A 20799-nucleotide genomic window follows, 5' to 3' on the forward strand; every position below is an offset into this window, starting at 1 on the left:
TGGTTTCAGTGAGGTAAGCCTGCCATTAAAAAACTGTTACATGGGTTCAAAGAGGATTTTATGAATTTGACTTCAAAGGCAAGGGAAGTAAAATCTGAAATAAATGAATTGGGACCATATCAGACTAAAAAGTATATGCACAGCAAAAGAAACCGACAAAATAAAGAGACAACCAATCGAATGGGAGAAGATTTTTGCAAACAATGCTTCCAATAAGGGGTTAATATCCAAAATATATAAAGAACTCATACAACTCAACACCAAAAAAATAAACAATCTAATTAAAAAATAGGCAGAGAACCTGAATAAACATTTTTCCAAAGAGGACATACAAATGGCCAATAGACATATGAAAAAATGCTCAACATCAGTAATCATCAGAGAAACGCAAATAAAAACCACAATGAGATATCGTCTCACACCAGTTAGAATGGCCATCATCAACAAGACAGATAATAACAAGTATTGGAGAGGCTGTGGAGAAGAAGGAACCCTCATATACTGTTGGCGGGAATGCAGACTGGTGCAGCCATTATGGAAGGCACTGTGGAGGCTCCTCAAAAAATTAAGAATACCGTGTTTCCCTGAAAATAAGACCTAGCCAGACCATCAGCTCTAATGCATCTTTTGGAGCAAAAATTAATATAAGACCCGGTATTATATTATATACAATATAATATATTATATTATATACAATTACTATATTATATTATAGTAAAATAAGACTGGGTCTTATATTAATTTTTGCTCCAAAAGATGCATTTAGAGCTGAGGTTCCAGCTAGGTCTTATTTTCGGGGAAACACGGTAGAATTACCATATGACCCAGCAATCCCTCTCCTGGGTATCTACCCCAAAAATCTGAAAACATTTGTCCATAAAGATATATGTGCTCCGTTGTTCACTGCAGCTTTATGTACGGTGGCCAAGACATGGAAACAACCAAAGTGTCTTTCGATAGATGATTGGATAAGGAAGATGTGGTATATATACACAATGGAATACTATTCTGCCATAAAATGAAATAGTGCCACTTGCGACAACATGGATGGATCTTGAGATTATGCTAAGCGAAATAAGTCAGACAGCAAAAGTCGAGAACAATATTCCATTGATATGTGATATATAAAAGTGAAAACAGCAAAGGAACAAGACAAACAAATGAAGAAACAAAAACTCATAGACACAGACAATAGTTTAGTGGTTACCAAAGCGTAAAGGGGGATTGGTAGATGAGGGTAAAAGGGATCAAATATATGGTGATGGAAAGAGAACTGACTCTGTGTAGTGAACACACAATGTGATATATAGGTGATGTATTACAGAATTGTGCACCTGAAACGTATGTAACTTTACTAACAATTATCACCCCAACAAATTTTAATTAAAAAATAAATTAAAAGAATGAAAAAAACAAACCATTACAGACTCTAGTTTTCTCTGTCCCAAATCCAGGTGTCGGTTCTCATGGTCCAGGTTCCCTCGCTCACTCTCTTTGGGCGCGGTCCGGTCGTGCCTCGCCTCCAGCATCTCTCGCTGCCTTGGGGCCGCTCTCCCTGCGCTCAGTCGCAGTTCCCGCCTCAGCGATCCCGCACACGCTGAGCCCAAGGAGGAGGGGCATCTAAGCTGGGTCCAGCCCCTTCGGGCGCTGGGCTCTGGGCTCCCGGGCCCGCCCCCCGCGCCAGTTGCCAGGGAGCGGTTGCCATAGAGCTGAGCAGTTGTCCGCGTGCGCAGGCGGAAGTCCCGGATTGAGGCGCCGCCATTTTTGCTGCCCGGACGCGGAGGGAGAGGCTGAGAGAGTCGGAGACGCTATCCGCTTCCATCCGTCGCGCAGACCCTGCCGGAGCCGCTGCCGCTATGGATGATCGGGAGGATCTGGTGTACCAGGCGAAGCTGGCCGAGCAGGCTGAGCGATACGACGGTGAGTTGGGGGGGCAACGGGGGGCTGGAATTCTCGGACCCTCTGCCGCCGCCCACAGAGGCCGGGAGCAGGAGACAAAATGGCGGCACCGTCGCCGATCCTGGCCCGGGGACGTGGATTCGGGAAGCAGGAAATGGCCTGCGGTCTCCCGGAGCGGTGGGAGGCCCCAGGCCCAGGAATTTGACCCCTTCGGTGTCCTTCGCCGCAGACACTTGCGAGCCTAGAGGCCCAGGCGATAGGGTGGAGGAGTTGGTTGTAAAATGGCGGCTAGGGGGAGGGCGAGTCCCGGGGCGGGGGAGGGGGAAGAGATGGCGGGTGCTGTCTCCGGGCGAGCAATCCCCAGGGGAGCTTCTGGCCAGTCTTGGGATGTGGAGAACAATTGGGTGGGGTAGTGGGGGAAGAAACACCCGCCACATGGGGGACAGTGGCGACCAGGGGCTGTAGCGCGGGCGCCTTTCAGGGAAATATGGCGGGTGGGGGCGGTGGCTTTTCCCCGGAGGCCCAATGTGGGGCGGCGGCTGTGGAGTCTCACAAAGGAGAAACCTTAGGAGCGGAGGTCTTCTTGGGGCTTGTGGTCGGAGGCAGTCTTGAATGAGAGTGGGGGAAGGGGAGAGGGTGGGAATCACTGCAGTTCATCCTTGGGCGGAGGCCAGCTGAGATGCTGCGATCAGATTTCTTTCCCGTAGGCCAGCACACCTTGTAGTGAGGGTTTTTTAGGCTTCACATTCAGCCTCGCTTTCTTCTGGGGAAATCGAGCAAAACCTCCCTCACGCTCCCTCCCTTTCCTCAGACTTATCCCGGAGACCTCGAAGTTCCTGTAATTTTTTTTTTTTTGTCTATTAGCTGTGGGTTGTGGTGTATAGAACATTGAACTGGGAACAAGGAGACCATAACTCTTAGTCCCTTTCTAGTGCCTGTCTGTCTCTGTCTCCAAGTTTGTTAAAATGACTTTGCTGTTGACACACACCATTATGACAAATGGAAAAAGACCTGTTGAAAAATAAAGTTATTTCAAATAACGTTTAGTAACTGCATTTTGGTTGAGCGCCCGGGCTTGGAATGCGTGTTCTTACCTCATGGAGGATCTTAACCTATCACAAGCACCCAGCTGAGGCTTGGGGTTTTGGATTATGAACATCGAGGGGCCCAGCAGATCCTATGTATATTTTTTTCCATTTTGAATAAATGGTTTTGTGTACAGATTTGAACAGTTTTTCTTTGTTCACTGATCCTTCGTCCCTGAAGGTTCTTTCGTCATTTTTCTGAACTTTATCAAAATGCCCATTGTGTCTGTTTAGTCCATTCCAGGCGGCTGTTTTTGAGTCGCCCTCCCCACCCCCCATTTTGCACTAGGTACTTGAATGACCTCCACATGCGTTAAAATGTACAGAAAAACAAAAAGTTACATATGGTTTCTGTGGTTCTAATGCAGTTGTGGGATGAGACATTGAAATCAAGTGCCATTGATCTTTAGATTTTTCTTAATTAAGCCACTTACTTTTCAAAATATTATGTAGGGTCCTTGCTTTCCTTGAATGCCTGTTGGTCACGTGCATACCCTCAGGGCTAATCCTAGCGTAGGGTTAGGATTCACGAGTTTGAAATGAGGAAAAAAGGCCTGGAACTGAAATTTTGGAAAGATACTGCACTAAATTTCGTTCTGTAAATCCTAAAATTGCTGTTGGTACTGAACAAGATTCTTGTTGAGAGGGGGAAGGGAATAAGATGGGGAAGTACAGCTCAAGGTCAGATTTGTCTTTATTTCACTGTGTAAAAAAGGCAAGTGTAGGTGTGCTTGTAATGGAACTCTCCATCCCCATGCTGCAGATGGGTTCCCCTCTCCATCTACCCGTGCCCTTGGCAAAAAACTTCATATTTGAATGCTTTCTGTTCTGTAGGGATTTAGGCTCTGAGTAAACTTGCTGTGATAACCAAAAAGAGGACATGGAGGAAGGTTCTAAAAACTGATTTGGAAGCTCATGATTGTAGTTTCCAAATAAATGACTGTTTAGTGATAATCATATAATACTTTGGAGTTGAGTACTGAGGATTTTTGACCAAATGTCTTACTGGGTGTTCAATGTAGGACTCTATAGATAGAGCTTCATCGTTACATTGTACAGTTTTTGGATCTCCAGGATCTAAAGGGAGGAATAGATAGGGTTTACCAGATGGGGAGGAACTCCTGTGACTGTTGGGCACAAGATAGGGAGGGATTCATTGGGAAGGAAGCAGAGGAAGAGAGTCATCGGGAATCAGATTTTTACCTGTGTCCACTCCTTTATTGGGTGCAAAAATTCATTGTTTGTGGTGACAAAAAATTATCCCATAGTTTTGGCCACCAGAAAAATTTTCAAGTGTGGGGAGTGGAGGAGGTGAGAATGCATTTGAATGATTTGATTTTGGGTACGTGGATATAAATAAAATAAAATTTCTCGTTCCTGCAGTACCTTTATCTGTAATTTTGCATGCTGTGTTGAACCAATACTTAACACTTTTTTGTAGCGTCATTTAACTCTATCCTGGGGACTTGGAGTCGATTTATATGGTTTATTTAATGGTACTGGAGGAAAAGCTAAGCTGTGTTCAGAAAAAGGACAATTTTGGGTTGCAGGTAGGAAATACCTGAAGTTTGGGGCTAGGATTGTTCACCTTGAAGGTTAATCTAGCATCCCATCACTTAATGTCAGTCTTAGCATTCCTGAACTAAGTCTTACTGTCTGATTTATATGAACCACATTAGTACAGAAAAGTGGGGAATATAGCAGGGGGAAAAGAGTACTTTTCACATTTTTTGAGAGTAGAGAGGTCTGCATAAACTACGTTTGGGTGTGTGGGGTAGTAGCTGGTTTTGTTTTTTCACCTTTCTTGTGATGATTGGCTCCATGTGAAGTAGGGGTAAAGTTTTGATGTTCACTGTGTTCACTCTCTGAATGCATTAACCCCAGGAAGGCAGCTGTTCTGAGTCACTGCTTAGCTGTCCTTTTAAAACCCTAGAGCCTCATCTCTCGTTCTGGTAGTCAGTGAAGGGTGGGGGCGTGTTTTGAATTAACTTTTTAATACATGCCTTGTTAGGAAAAACTGGGTAATAGTAAATGAACTAATGAGTTTAAAAACACAGGTTAATTATCAGTTCTTGACTGTAGGACAGTAATAATTTTTATTGCTATTTTTCTTAATACTAAAATGGTTATTTCAGTTAATGGAGTTTACCAAATGCATTTTTCGGTCCTGCCTAAACATAAGCTGCATTGGGTAATGCGATTTTTAAAATCCCTCCTACTGGTAGCTTTTAATTTAGTCTTTGTATTTAAAGGAGATGCTCTTGTGTATACTTGAGACTTTTGTACAGTACTGTGCATATGGGCATACAAACTATATAGTATATAATGGAATCATGAATCATTGCAATTTGAGGTGATGGGGTAAATTCTTACTGTGGACATTCTTAGGTACTCCTCACCTTTATATGAAAAGGTCTCTCAATTTGAATTCTAGTATGGGGAAAACACTATGGCAAGTATTAAACCGAGCAAAGTTTGGACTCAGTAAGTACAAGCAAACACATTGAAAGCCCATATAAACAGGCTTTCCATAATTGTTTGATACGTAGCTTGGTCAAGGGAATACGAAAGGTGTTAAAGATTTCTTGATTTTAACTTGGTATAGCAAGTGAAATTTCAGCCCAGGAAATAAATGTATGTATTTTACAAAGGAGTTTTAAATTTGTAAGCAGCTGATCTGAAAGCATGATTTTTAAAAAAAGGGCTGTAAGGCTGATTTTACCAGAATTTTACCTTGTATTTAAGAAAAGTGTACTTAAACAGTAATGATAAGGAATAGGATAAAAGTTAAATTTTCAAACTTTATGTAATGCCATGTTTATATAGAACTTCTCACAGACCATTCACAAAATTTTTACTTATTTCATGTAACATTGAAATAGTATTACTTCCATTTTTATGGTTCAGGAAAGTGATTTGAGCATATTTAGTGATTTTTTTTTTTCTGTATCGCATGACTAGTTGTCTAGTAAATGGCAAAGCCAGAAATGGTCTGACCTTTAGACCAGTTTCTCCTGAGCCACTCACAAAAGACGCATGTGTGACTAAGGTGATGTGTGTGTGTGCACTTGTGCTTACTTTAGCAGTTACTTCGAATGTCTTGATGTTTATGACTTGACTAGTATTTATCGAAATAGTAGATAAAATGTCTTCATAATTTTCTAAAGAAACCTTGTGTTATCTTTCAAAAACCCATCTCAAGACTCAGTGAATGAAGTGAGAAAGGGATTTTAGGTAATTTCAGAATGTGTGTTTGCATATAGGTTTCTTGGTTTTTCACAGTGTCTGTATGGAGGTATGGCTAGTGCCATGCATTTCTGTCAAGTACTTTTAAAACATTTTCCCTTCGCTTCTGCCTTAATAGATACAGCCCTTAAGTTAATGATGTAATTGTAAAATTTGTAGAAGGAAAGATTGGCAAATAATTCACAAATGTTCTAAGTAGAAGCCTAGATAGCTGTCAAACAACCCTTCAGGGATAGTGAGGAATAGCAACAGAAAGTAGTTAGCAACAGAAAGTAGTTACGTTTATTGTTTTCCAAATGGTCAGGTAACAGTTTGATACAGTTAAATACTGACATATCTGAGTTGGCAGATTGATTTGCCAACATAATTTTATGCTTTGAGCTCATTAAATATTCATTCTGGTCACTCTAGAACAATTTCAGTTCATTTTAATTTACTAGGTTGTAGTAACAACTATAATAAGAGGGTCATCATAATTTATTATCTAAATCAGGATACCTTAAAACGAAGGGGTACCAATTCATAATCAAGTTGTATGCTTAACTGAGATTGTCCTGAGCTGCAAACTTGCCCCTATGGTCGCCCAACTTAAGACCGTTTTATTACTATTCATTGTTTCATTTAGAGTCATACAAAAGTTTTCTAACCTTTGTCCATCCTGCTAGAGTGGACATAATCTTAGATCTAAGTCCTCAGATTGGTTTTTCTCTTAAATGAAGTCAACATTTGGCAGAACAAGACAAATCAAAGACAAAAATGACAGATTTTCTCCTCCCAGTCCTCAAAACAGGAACTGGAAAAGCCAAGGATATGGTAGCTGCTGAAAATAGAGCTTGCTGGCATATGAACTAGTCATTCTGACTGAGGGTCAAAGCCAAGTATGTTGGTTTTATGTGTGTCTACCTTGAGCATATGCAGAAAGTTTAAAATACTTGACTTAGGTGTTAGCAAGTGTCTGTCCTAAACTGAGAACTTTTTCCCCAAATACATTTCTAAAGTCTCACCCATACCTTGTTATAACCATTCTTTGTAGAACAACACTGAATCCTGTGTAGTTTAGAAAACAAATGACCATGATCCTGGTTTATCTTTTGAAATTTAATCTTGACTTTATTATTGCCCTTCTTCCAATGATCCATCACTATAGCTGGGCAGATCTGCCATTGGTAGTCTTGATTTGTGATGAGGTCAGGATTTTATCTAGCTAAAGCAATATGAAATGTGTTTAACTCTGTACACAACATTCAAAGGAGACACGTTACACTATGAGTAAAAGTTATGACTCATATTTTGTAAGATGCCGTGTAGTGCAAAGGCCTTGGAATTATCTGGATTCCTTGTCTACAGAATGGGAATTAATGATGTCTGTCTTGCCTGCTAATTTACAGGGTTGTCATGAAATTATGGGGTTTTGTGAATTGCAAAGTATTATTTTTGTCAGCTGGTAGTATTGTCAGAAATTCCTATTACCCATTGTGGAAAATGAAGGTTCAGCTTTATTCCCAAGCAGTGTAATCTATACTTTGGCCATATTGAGATGGTAGGTAGTTCTTTTGATACTAATTTTAGGTTAATATTCAGGAGAATATACCTATCTTCCTAGCAAATATAACTTGTTTGTGGATTTGGGGTGAAAGTTTCCGTGGTATGAAAATGTAAAAGTTAATCAGTGTTAAAATATTTGCATGACAGCTGTGTCAGATTTCTGACTAGGAAAATAATACTACAGGTATCCCCTGCTATATGAAAATAAGAGAGTTCGAATGAAACCCTTAAGCCAAAACGGTGTAAAGCAAAGCAGCGATTACTTTAGGATACATTTTGCTAAGGGCACATAATAAATCTAGATAAAGCACATGCTCACAGACAAGTTTCATTCAAAGCTATGGTGGTTTGATGCTGAGTGTAGTTCCTAGAAGGAAGTTGTCTGCTACATTCCCTGCTTTGGGTGCACACTGCTTTCAATGGCAAAAGCTAAATGGTATTTTTACTTTTCCCCTTTTTGGTAAAAGCAAAAATCCTCTTTGGATTGTTTTCATTTAGTGAAAACAGGTACTTCTAATGTAGGTCTTTCTTAAAAGTGAAGTGGCATCACTGGAACTTTGGAAAAGCAGGGCTACCGGCACACATAACCAATTTTGTGAAATGTGATTCTAAAGGCTTATTGTAAGTCTTGCACAGTGAATGGGTTCTGATTAATAGAAAGCTACCAATTAAAACTACTTAGTCCTTGGTGGTTTAGTCATTTAAGGATTTTGTGGGACCTTGGAATGGTTGTTATGAATACCTTTGTGTTGTAGAAATGTTTATTTTACAGAAGAATTTGTGTGATTGATTTTATTAATGCAAAATAAGTTAAACTATAAATTAGTAAAAACTTAGGATTGTTATGAAAATTTCAAAACATTTTGTGCCCTCTGACTAGAAAAATATCAATGACAGTTGATTTTGCTTTTAATAGATTTTCAAAAGGTATTCATTAATGAAATATTTTTTCTGTGCGGAATAGACTTCCCTACAGTTTAAAAATTTATTACTCTGAAAATGCTGAAATTTTGATGAGGGTTTCTTGGCTGTTCAAAGACTTAGGAAAAGAAATCAAGTTAATAATCTGAATAAATAGTATAACCCTTCTTTTAAACTGTATCAGTACAAGGGTTATTTCTGTCACTTTTTTCCTGATGTATTCCAGACAAGTTTTTTTATTATTAAAGTTTATTGGGGTGACAATTGTTAACTAAAGTTATATAGATTTCAGGTGTACAATTCTGTAATACATTATCTATATATCATATTGTGTGTTCACCACCTAGAGTCAGTTCTCTTTCCATCACCATATATTTGATCCCTTTACTCTCATCTACCTCCAAACAAAATTTTAAGTTTTGTTTTTTTTCTTAATTCTACAAAAATTATGAAAAGAGATTTAGACTTGGAGCTCTCTTTTCCCCCATATGTCAGTATCTTAGGTCGTTTACCTCCTCAACCTCTTTATACCTCTACCTCCTCTGCACCTCATAGTAGCTTCTTAAATTCTAAGAGGAGAGATCTCTTAATTTTGATGTAGTTAGAACGATCCCCGCCCTCCCCACCTCAGTTTTCAGACTGATGGGAGTGATACCTTTTTGCACTCAAAATTGTAGAATCTGAGTAAAAGGTTGTCTTGTTCTTTTTTTTTTTTTAATCTAGAGAAGCTAATTGGTAAAGTTTTTAAGTTCTTTAGAAGGCTAATGACTTTTTTCCTCGTTGTAAAGAAAGTAGGAGTTGGTTTTAGAGAGTCTCTGTTTAGCTTGGTACGTGAAGAGGAAAAACTATATATATAGTCGAGTGTCAAGATTGTGTTTTGAAAGCCTTAGTTTTCAGACTATTAAAAAGAAATTCCAAAGCCCTTTGACAAATACATATTGAGTGCTAACTATGTACCAGGCACCGTTCTAGAAACTTGGGATTCATCAGTAAATACAATAAGACAAAAGATCTCTTCAAGAGCTTATGTTGTAGTGAATGTATAAATGCTTTTTAAAAATTATACTTTTGTTACTATGTGTAATTAAGAGTTAATTTGAATTAGTCAATAACCATGGAGTTTGCTATAATGTAGGGTACTATACCTGGTGCTGGTACCCGTGCCATATCCAAAAGACTAGAAAGCTACATGTCTTTTTTCATTTACTACTAGTGTCAAGTGGCACTATCAAATTGAAAAGGTTCTTTAAAGGTTTATTTTCATTGTGATAATAAAACCTAATAATACCATCTACTATATCATGTGCTTACTATTCTCTCAGTCCTCAAAAACAACCCTGCAAAGTAGGTACCACCCATTTATGGATAAGGATTAAGAACCTAGGAAAGCTGACAACAAATAGTAACATCACTGGGATTTAGCCAAGTCTTTTTCGCTTCCAAGCTGATATTCCATCCATTTCCATACTTGTAAGCAAACGTTAGTCCAAACTGTTTGAAACTTTCTGTTCTCTAGATTTTAAATTTATAACTCACAAGTTGCTATGAACAGTCTTTTGCCTTAATTTTTCTATTTAGTGTTTTTTTCCATATATGAAGAAGACAGAGGGGTATAGTAGGTTGAATATATTTTCCAGTGGAGAGATAACAAGAGATAGTAAAACTAGCACTGGACCAGAAGTCATTAAATTTAGGGGAGGTCTGTGATGTCCATGTTTTATTTGACTATTGTCCCTTTAGACATGTCACTTAGTCTCTGTGCCTTTCTTATCTGTAAAATGAGATTTCTTTTCTGAAAGCTACTTTATGCACTGGATTTGCAGGCTGAAACTTCTGTGACCAGCAGTTAAGGACTATGAAACAAATCTAAATTAAGTGCAGTCTATAACTTTGGGTTCTATTCCAGCCAATTTAGCTACTGGTTCATTTAATAGAGAGACTCCCGTTCTCTAAATTTGCATTTATATTGTTGTGTTGGATGAATTATAAGGTTGAACTAGATGAAATCGACTGTTCAGTCATGTATAGTTCAGCCTAGCGTGAAGTGGTGGGTGCAAAGTCTCAAGCGTTTCAGGAAGCAGCAGGATTATTGAGGGACGGTACATGAATACTTTCTTCCGGAGGTTAGTTTTGCTTTTTGTACTTAACTAAATTGATTTTTATCTACGTTTCCTTTCTAGGGCTGCTGCTGCTTTTTTTCTCTTTGTCTCAGAATAATGGATTCAGATTTATGCTGTTTGCAATTATTTTAATGCAGTGCTTTCCGGGTTACTGTGTAGTACAACTTTGGAACTGTGCAACATAGGGACCCAGATATTTTGATCATTTTGGAGAAAAGATGGTACATAAAATACTGTTTCCCCCAAACAAAAGGAATAGAATTTACCTTTTTGTTTTTTGCTAGTTTTCAGAATAAAGAGGATGGAAAAAAAGGCCCCAGTTCTCTTTCCAGAAGAGAATTATCTCAGTGGTATACTTCACGGTTGATAGAATGCAGTTGTGACAAAATGTTTGGATTTATTAGATTATGCAGTAGTAATAAGCTTCCTTAGCTGTAGCCAGTAGAATCCCATTTATTAATGTGAAATTTTTCTTACTGTTCTTTATTTTGAAGAACTGCTATCCTCCTTTACTCTCCCTCAGTGTGAGATTGTGTCTTTCTAGCTTTGAAAGCTAACTAGCCCTTACTCAGCATCCTGGCTTTTACACATGGCCAGGGAATATGTTCAAGTGGTACTCTGTTTTATCAAGAATAGAGAAAATAAACAACGTTGAGCATTAGAAAAATACCACTGCTTGTGACTTCTTGATATATGAGACTAAAACTTTATTAAAAAGGTGTAGTGAATATGAACTTATTGGGAACTTATTGTTAAATACAGCAACATGGCCCTTCACTACTACTTCATGTACTTTTTCAGTAGGTGACTTTTCAGGTAGTGTTTTGGGGACATTGAGGAATGACTACAGGGAACTTTGGCTTTTTCCCCTTGATAAGTTGCAGTTAAATCAGTTTTTTTCCTGCTTCCGAACAGTTAATATATAGCATTAACCTGGTCCTTTATCTGTACTCATTTTTTACCACTAAAGCTTTCTTACAACTTTCTTGACCCCTTACCTTTCCTCATTTCAGAATGCTATCGCCAGCATTTCTTTGGGAGTCATTTTTGTCTTTTTATCCTGTTTATCACACTGCATTAATAATGTTCTCATTTTCTTTTCTCTACTTCTAAAAACTAGAAGAATTTTGGAACATTAGTATTATTCCGTTTCACAGTCTATTTTACTTCTGCATGATTTTGAAGATAATTAGGGTAGGAGGATGTTTGGTTTGCTCTTATTTTGGAAGCATTCAGGTGAAGATGATCAAGTAGACTTATTTCACTAAGATGTGATTTAAAGTATACTTTTTCTTATTTTTATATGACGTTCAGGTTTTAAGCTTAGAAAATGAAGTGATTTTTTAAAATGTACTGATACTTCTGAAGCAGAGGAATTGAGGATGACGGTCATTAAAAATAGTAGCTGGTTAAATTGCATTAAAAGTGATTTGGGCAACTTGGATATTTTCCAGCTAAAGTATTCAGTACTATATATTTTCTGCATTTTTTTCAATATAGACATATTTACATATTCATGGAACATTTTAAAAATCAGAGGTGGGAAGAAAACTTGTATTACCTGGTATTTTCTGTGAAGAAGTATTTTGTTGTTTCTATTTCGTTATGTGTTATATTTCGTTGTGTGTTATATATATTTTTATATCTGATTTTGCTTAAGTTTGTATCATGGACCTTTTTCTTATGAGCTGTTGTAAATATTTTTATTGGCTACATAACATTCAGCAACAAACTAGTATGTTTTTGGCTAGTACATTGGTAGTAACACTGCAGTGAAATACACATATCCCAAATACAATGTTCTGTAATTTGGGTTGCTTAGGAAAGACTCTGAGAAGTGGAGTTTTCTGGTCAAAGTAAGTGAACCTGAAGCTTTGGCTTGAGTGCTCCCATTGTTCTCTGCAAGGATTTTTCTATTTGTAGTACCACCAACTTATGAATGCGTAGTGCATACTTTTTTGTGCTACAGAAACTCATGTATTTTAATACTTTAAGTGTTAAAGTGTGAAGCACATTTTCCCCCACCTTTGTCTTAATTTTTTTAAATTATAAAAGCAAAAATTAAAAGTTACAAAAGTCAAACAGCTACAGGCATATCGAGTAAATACATCTATTCTGCCCTTCCAGAAATAACTATTAATGGTTTGAATATACTTTTAGAACTTCCTCTGTGCTCAAGTGCCAGTGCATTTATAAACATAAAAACATACCTTTTTATTGACTCCAATATGCTACTGATATACACTGCATCATTAATAAAGGAAATACTGCCGGTTTTACCATGACACACCACTAAGAAAAATCGGGATTTTAGGAATGTTAATGTGAAAAAGCGTTTCCTAATATAGATGATATATACTGTATTGTTCTATAGAAATAATAAAGATGTTATTCAGCAACAATGCCTTTTACCCTCAACAAAACATTGTGAATATAAAAAAGCTTTTAAAAACAAAATTGGACCGTTTTAGCCAGATGAACATGAAAACTTAAAAAATGTATGGTTTGTTCATCTGGGCCAGTCTACCTTTAAAACACAAAACTGTTCCGAGGGATTTTAGTGTGCAGCCAGGGTTCAGAGCCATTGGAATAGATCATTTCTCAAATGCCTGACTGAATTCAGAATCTTTGAGAGTGCCTATTAAAAGTTTGGGCATTTGAGACAGAAAAGATGCACATGCCTGCGGCATTCAGATACTGCCATCCTGAAAGGCATCCCAAGCCCCACAGAGCTGTCTACTCTGGCATGGCTCATAGCAGGGATGAGGCCGGGAAGATTGGAGTTGGGGAATCAAAGTTTACATGTGCTGTTTCACCTTTTTTTTTTAAATGTTGTTTTTTTTTGGGGGGAAGGGAAAGGGGAATAGGACTTTATTGGGGAACAGTGTACTTCCAGGACTTTTTTCCAAGTCAAGTTGTGTCCTTTCAGTCTTAGGTGTGGAGGGTGCCGTTCAGCTTCAAGTTGTTGTCCTTTCTGTCTTAGTTGTGGAGGGCGCAGCTCAGCTCCAGGTCCAGTTGCCATTACTAGTTGCAGGGGGCACAGCCCACCATCCCTTGCGGGAGTCGAACTGGCAACCTTGTGGTTGAGAGGATGCGCTCCAACCACCTGAGCCATCCGGGAGCTCAGCGGCAGCTCAGCTCAAGGTGCCGTGTTCAATCTTAGTTGCAGGGGGCAGAGCCCACCATCCCTTGCGGGACTCGAGGAATCGAACTGGCAACCTTGTGGTTGAGAGCTCACTGGCCCATGTGGGAATCCAACCGGCAGCCTTCGGAGTTAGGAGCACGGAGCTCCAACCACCTGAGCCACCGGGCCGGCCCTGCTGTTTCACTTCTTGATCCAAAAGTGCGAGTTTTAAAAGTAAAGAGTAGAGATACCAAGATGGCCACAGGAGGTAAACGCTGTGCTTACCTTCTCTCGTGACCACATCAAAATTAGAACTAAACTACAAAACAACCATTGTTGAGAATTGCCTGAAATCTTGCTGAACCGAAGCTCTACAGCTAAAGATGTCAAAAGAAAACACCTCGGGACTGATGGGAGGGGCCTAGATGCGACCGGGCTGGTCCCACACCCATGTGTGACCATTCAAGATTAGGAGGGATATTTCAGCTGTGGCGGTCCCCCACTATCCCCCAGAGGAGTGAGAGGTCCCAGCCCCACTCCAGCCCAGGGTTCAGTGCCGGGGAGAGAAGTCCCCATAATTTCTGGCTGTGGAAACCACCGGAGATTGTGACTGAGTGAGATGGAGGACGATTGCACTCCCAGGCCATCCTCTTAAAGGGACCATGCACAGACTTACCCACCAACAGAATCACTTGCTCTGAACTCCAGCGCTAGGCAACAGCTGGAAAGGCGGCACGGACACACGGTGGGGAACTGAGTTGTGTGGCTTGGTACGGGGGCTAGGGAGGTGCTTTCTCCTGGATGGAGGAGCTGACAGAGACCATTATTTCTTTGTTGAGCCCTCCCCCTTCCCAGTGTGCAGACCCAGGTGGCTGCCATATCTGAGTGTCTGTTGTTTGTTCACCAGGCCCTGGCCATTGGAGACTCAGCCCTGCTCAACCTTCAGGTACACCCAAGCCATTTGCAGTGGCTTTTTGGTACAAACCTCCTGGCTTAGCTCAAGCTGCAGACTTTCCTAGGACCTCTCAAAGGTTCACAGAACCCAGACAAGCAGCATCTGGCTCGAGCATATCCTGTACCTCTGGCTGAGCAGCCCTAAGCTCGGCACTAGCAGCAGCCAGTGGTTCTCGGCTTGGCATCAAGGCGCATGCAAGGACAGCACGGGTGGCAGTCATCTGTGGATTTCTTTGTGGGTCATGCTCAGGTGGGCTATGGGCTGTGGCTGAACTTGACCTATAGTGGATCTCCTCCAAGATGGTCCTGGGCTGGTGCACCCCCCCATGGCTAGTTTTAAAACGAGATGGAGCATCACCTAGTCATTTCCAAGTATGACCACCCAAGGGGTGGATTGGGCAGGTACCAGAGTTGTGTTGAGGCAGATCCAGCTCTGTAGCGTCATCCCCTGTACCATAATTCCTCCGCTGTAGTAATGGCCAGTCATCAAAACCAGTGAGCCCAAGGGTCAGTCCCTCCCATTAATGTGCAGTTATCAACCAAGGCTCAACTACAGGAGTGCACACACAACCCACACAAGGGACATACTTGGAACGCGTGGCTCAGGTGACCAGAAAGACTGCGCCACTGACCCCACAGCACACCTACCTCATAAGTCTGCTCTACTAAGACCGGAAGACATAGCAGCCCTACCTAATACATAGAAACACACACAGGGAGGCAGCCAAAATGGGGAGACAAAGAAACGTCTCAAATAAAAGAATAGAACAAAGCTCCAGAAAAACAACTTAGCAAAGTGGAGACAAGCAATCTATCAAATGCAGAATTCCAAACACTGGCTATAAGGATGCTCACTGATCTCAGGGAGATCTTTAACAAAGAGATAGGAAACATAAAAATGGAGATAGTAAACATGAAAAAGAACCAGTAAGAAATAAAGGATACAATAACGGAAATGAAGAGTATAGTATAGAGAATCAACAGATTAGATGAAGCCGAGGATCGAATCAGTGATGTAGAAAATAAGGTAGCAGAAAACACCCAACCAGAACAGCAACAAGAAAAAATCCAAAAGGGGCCTCTGGGACATCAAGCATACCAACATTTGCATTATAGGGGTACTAGAAGGAGGAGAAAGACAGCAAGGAATTGAAAACCTATTTGAAGAAATAATGACAGAAAACTTCCCTAACCTGGCAAAAGAAATAGAAATACAAGCTCAGGAAGTGCAGAGGATCCCAAACAGGCCAACACCAAGATACATCGTAATAAAAATGCCAAAGGTTAAAGACAGAATCTTAAAAGCAGCAAGAGAAAAGCAGTTAGTTACCTACAAGGGAGCCCCCCCTAAGAGTGTCAGCTGATTTCTCAACAGAAACTTAGAAAGTGGGAAGGGATTGGCAGGAAATCTTCAAAGTGATGAGAAACAAGGAAGGACCTGTAACCAAGAGTGCTCTACTCAGCAAAGCTATCATTTAGGATCGAAGGACAGATAAAGAGCTTCCTGACAAGAAAAAGCTAAAGGAGTTCATTATCACCAAACCAGTATTCCAAGGAATCTTAGACGGACTTATTTAAGATGGGAGGGGGTTACGGATGGGTGAAAAGGGGAAGGGATTAAGAAGTACAAATTGGTTATTACACAGTTGTCACGGGGATGTAGGGTGTAGCATAAAGAATATAGTCAATAATAATGTAATAACTATGTATGGTGCCGGATAGTTATTAGATCAATCAGGGCGATAGGTGGGAATGGGGTTGGGGGCAGGGTGAAAAAGGTGAAGGGATTAAATACAAATTGGTAGTTACAAAATACTCACAGGGATGTAAGGTTTAGGGAATTGGTAACATGGTAAAAACTGTGTATAGTGCCAGATGGTACTAGTTAGAGGGATCACTTCCTAAATTACATACATGTCTAACCACTATCCTATACACTTGAAACTAGTATAAAATAGTATTGAATGTCAACTATAATTGAAAATTAAAAGGGGGGGAAAAGATCAATAATATTATGATAGCGTGGTAATAACACTGTATAGAGCTAGATGGGTACTATTGAATAACTGGGATGTACACCTGAAACTAATACTAATTGTATGTTAGCTGTATTTCAATAAAAATAAAAGTTTGTGCATTTGGTCTGTGTTCTCTAATGCGTATCTCTGGGTATACAGCTGGGTTTGACTAGTTGACCTTGTAAAGCTCCTGTCTAGAGCTCATCTCAGCTTTTTGCAGCAGTTAGGTAATTTCCAGCGATCCTGAGTTTGAGAATATTTGAATCTTGATGGCAATACTGCACAGCTTTTTTTCAAGTTTTTGTCAAACTTTTTAACAAACAATGGTTAATGGTTATGTGGATATATTTGCCTTAGTGCAGTATTACTTAGTGCAGGGTTACTACTGTTCTGCAAATGATTAAATATTTAACATAAGTTTAAATTCATAGATGCTAATCAAATTTAACCTGATTTTAAAAACCATTATTAATAACTATCTTGGTTTAGAGTTGCAGTGCATACCTATGGACTTCTTAGTATCTCTTCCTTTTGTTGATTACAGCTTGTTTATTTCTATCAGTTCTCCCTGTATCTGCCTCTATTTTTATATTATATTTTGATTAGTTGATATGATTAGGAATTCCCCTCTCCCCCTTCAGAAGTATTCCTAAGGATTTTTCCTGTAAATCCTTTCTTTGACTTTCTATTTTTTATTTATTTATTTATTTTTTAATAATTTTTTTTTAAGACTTTATAGGGAAGGGGAACAGGGCTTTATTGGGGAACAGTGTGTACTTCCAGGACTTTTTTCAAAGTCAAGTTGTTGTCCTTTCAGTCTTAGTTGTGGAGGGCGCAGCTCAGCTCCAGGTCCAGTTGCCGTTGCTAGTTGCAGGGGGCGCTGCCCACCATCCCTTGCGGGAGCTGAACTGGCAACCTTGTGGTTGAGAGCCCACTGGCCCAATGTGGGAATCGAACCGGCAGCCTTCGGAGTTAGAAGCACGGAGCTCTAACCGCCTGAGCCACCGGGCCGGCCCTCTTTGACTTTTTAATCAATAGTTAACTTATTTAGCGTGTCTTGGGGAATGACACGCTTAGGGAATGACATTCACAAATTTCCCCTTGTGAATGATAAAATAGTTATAATACCTAATATAGAGGACTTTGTAGTCTAGTTTAAGGAGAACTGTGGCTGAAAATGTGAATGGTTATTGCCAACTTCTGTGATAGAGGAATTTTAGAGAAGGGGTGCCAAGGGCATTATGGGCTGTAGTTGTCAGGGATAACTTGAGTAATAGATGGGATATTTATTGGGGTGGATAAGATTTTGGATGGTGGGAGAAGGAGGTGCTTTCAGATATATCATGAAAAGTACAGCTATCATCAAAAGTACAGCTATCATCAAAAGTACAGCTATGGGGGCCGGGCCGGTGGCTCAGGCAGTTGGAGCTCCATGCTCCTAACTCCGAAAGCTGCCGGTTCGATTCCCACATGGGCCAGTGGGCTCTCAACCACAAGGTTGCCAGTTCAATTCCTCAAGTCCCGCAAGGGATGGTGGGCTCCGCCCCCTGCAACTAACAACTGGCAACTGGACCTGGAGCTGAGCTGCGCCCTCCACAACTAAGACTGAAAGGACAACAACTTGACTTGGAAAAAAGGCCTGGAAGTACACACTGTTCCCCAGTAAAGTCCTGTTCCCCTTCCCCAATAAAATCTTTAAAAAAAAAAAAAAAATACAGCTATGGGATGAAGCATATGAGGCCTAAGAATGGGCCTTTATCTGGGTTTGAAAGAAAAAAATGGAGCCAGATTATACAAAAGGCTTTATTAGTTTCAGATTCTAAGTTCTGTGTTCTTTATTTAGCTCATTACTGCTGCAAGCACATTGTTAACACTTTTCTAAGTGCTTATGTCCTTTTGGATTTCTGTGTGTGTGTGTGTGTGTGTAATTTTGGAAGACAGGCAAGCCAAGAATAGGATTTTAACGTATTTTTGACTTCCTGTTATGTGCCAGAGAATTTACTGTGCAATCTCATTTTAACTTTCATAACCTAGTAGGAGATACCTCCCACGTTGTAGATGAGGAAACAAGCTCAGAGAGGTTAAGTGACGTAGGTCAAATAGCACATAATTAAACACCAAGCCAGAATGAAAATCTAATCTGGATCTTTCTGGCTATAAAGATGGTGTTTTCCTACTATGCTGTTTCTCAAAGTGTGTGTGTCTTTTGGTCCACCTTGTATTCCACCTAATAAGAGTGCAAGCGTTAGGTAGATATGACAAGAATAGTGCAAATGTTACTAAAATAGAATGGAACCTCTGAGGCTTCCCAGACCTCCTGTTTTCTGTTTTAGCATCCTGTTTGTTTCTTAGTACTCAACACTAAATGAACTTAGATGTCAAATTATTAATCTTGTCCATTTTAAGCCATTTAAACCTTTACTTAAAGAAAAATCCCAGATCTTGCCAAACTATTTACTTCAAATTATTCCTTCCTTGTAAGTCTTCTTAACACACTCTTTTAAGATACTGTCATAACATTTTGCTGGTTTTAACTAACCATAGCTAGTGATTACTATTATAGCATTTTATGTCCCTAGGAAAATACATTTCTCTTAAAGCTACAAACCTTAGGTTTTTATTGCATCCTTAGATCCTTTCCACATATCTGCTATTGGAATTAAAGTAAATGATTTTTTTGTAGATTGAATTACAATTTTGAGTAATGTAAAAATCTTGTGTTTTAGCATCCCACAGATCTCATAAGTGATTTGGAAATACACTCACAAAAGTGCAAATAGCCTTTTCAAGTGATGGCATCACAAACTTTGAGCACACTTAAGCTGCTGAATTATTTATGATGAAACTAAAAACTCAAATTTGGCAGGGATTTAATATTTAGCAACCAATGTAAGTCAATTTAGCTAGCTGAGAATGTTGCGTAACTAGCTTAATCTGATAGGTTTATTAGAGTGGAGCTCTGACAAGTCAAATTTCTTCTCCATGCTTTATGGTACAAAACTGATGTCTCCATTAGGAGAATATTTGTCAGTATGATAGAGAAAATGCATGGTGTTTCATTTAGAAAAATTTTAGTCCCTATCTGTATATCCCTAAATGTTAACAGCAGTCTTTCTTTGCTACCAAGATATTTAGATATTTTAGAACTCTATAAAACAGAAAGATGTCAATGAATTATCTGTGAATTGACTATGTTTGGTGATTGTCCAAATTTTGCTTAGCTGATAATTTCACTTACTCCTGGGAAGTTGTCTCAAGTCCATCAGGTCATTTGAGAGCAATGTAACACTTGGACATTGAGTTAGGTGACTTTCTACAGAAATGCCTTTACTTATTTCATGAGATCAGACGTATCTGAGTGAAGACTGATTCTCTCGTGTAATTTTGACTTATTTCTTTTTAAATAAAGATTATATTGTGAATTCCTCTTAAATTTAGTACCTTGGAAATTTTTCTCCCACCAAAGTTGTGTACTTTTTTTTTAATAATCAAATACAGTAAAAACAATTCAACTTGGGACTTTTTTTGTTAGTTTTGTTTTTTCTTTTTTGGGGCATTTTAAGTTGTTGCTTTGATGCCATTAACCATAGACAAAATTTGTGGTCTGCATTATTTGCCCATAGTCCTATGGTCCTGTGTGTATCTTTGCTCTTTTAAATAATGTCTGATTTTACTTGACAGCCTTTTTTATTTTAGTGTCGTTTCATTGGCTTTTTTTTTTTTTAAGGTATGTTGAGACACTGTATTATTCCCAACCTCTTTTTCCCAACTTCTTGTACTTAGCAGGGTCATGTGAACTGTTTTGGCCAGTGAAATGTGAGCAGAGATTATATGTGTAATGTGTGTAGAGGCAGTGAACAAAACCCTTTCTTGATTCTTCTATTTCT

General features: G+C 39.3%; 1 protein-coding gene across 2 annotated transcripts in view; it reads left to right on the forward strand.

Annotated features, from left to right (window-relative positions):
* Nucleotides 1-1731: 1731 nt before the first annotated feature.
* YWHAE (tyrosine 3-monooxygenase/tryptophan 5-monooxygenase activation protein epsilon) overlaps nt 1732-20799 on the forward strand; it is a 42173-nt gene continuing 23105 nt past the window's right edge. Inside the window, exon 1 of one of the 2 annotated variants that reach the window (XM_033090214.1) lies at nt 1732-1920. In XM_033090214.1, coding sequence (XP_032946105.1) covers nt 1857-1920 — 64 coding nt within the window. In that variant the 5' untranslated portion in view covers nt 1732-1856. The remainder of the gene's footprint in view (nt 1921-20799) is intronic. The other variant, XM_033090213.1, reaches the window with a different exon arrangement.

The sequence above is a fragment of the Rhinolophus ferrumequinum genome, chromosome 21 (assembly GCF_004115265.2).
Source record: "Rhinolophus ferrumequinum isolate MPI-CBG mRhiFer1 chromosome 21, mRhiFer1_v1.p, whole genome shotgun sequence".
NCBI lineage: Eukaryota > Metazoa > Chordata > Mammalia > Chiroptera > Rhinolophidae > Rhinolophus > Rhinolophus ferrumequinum.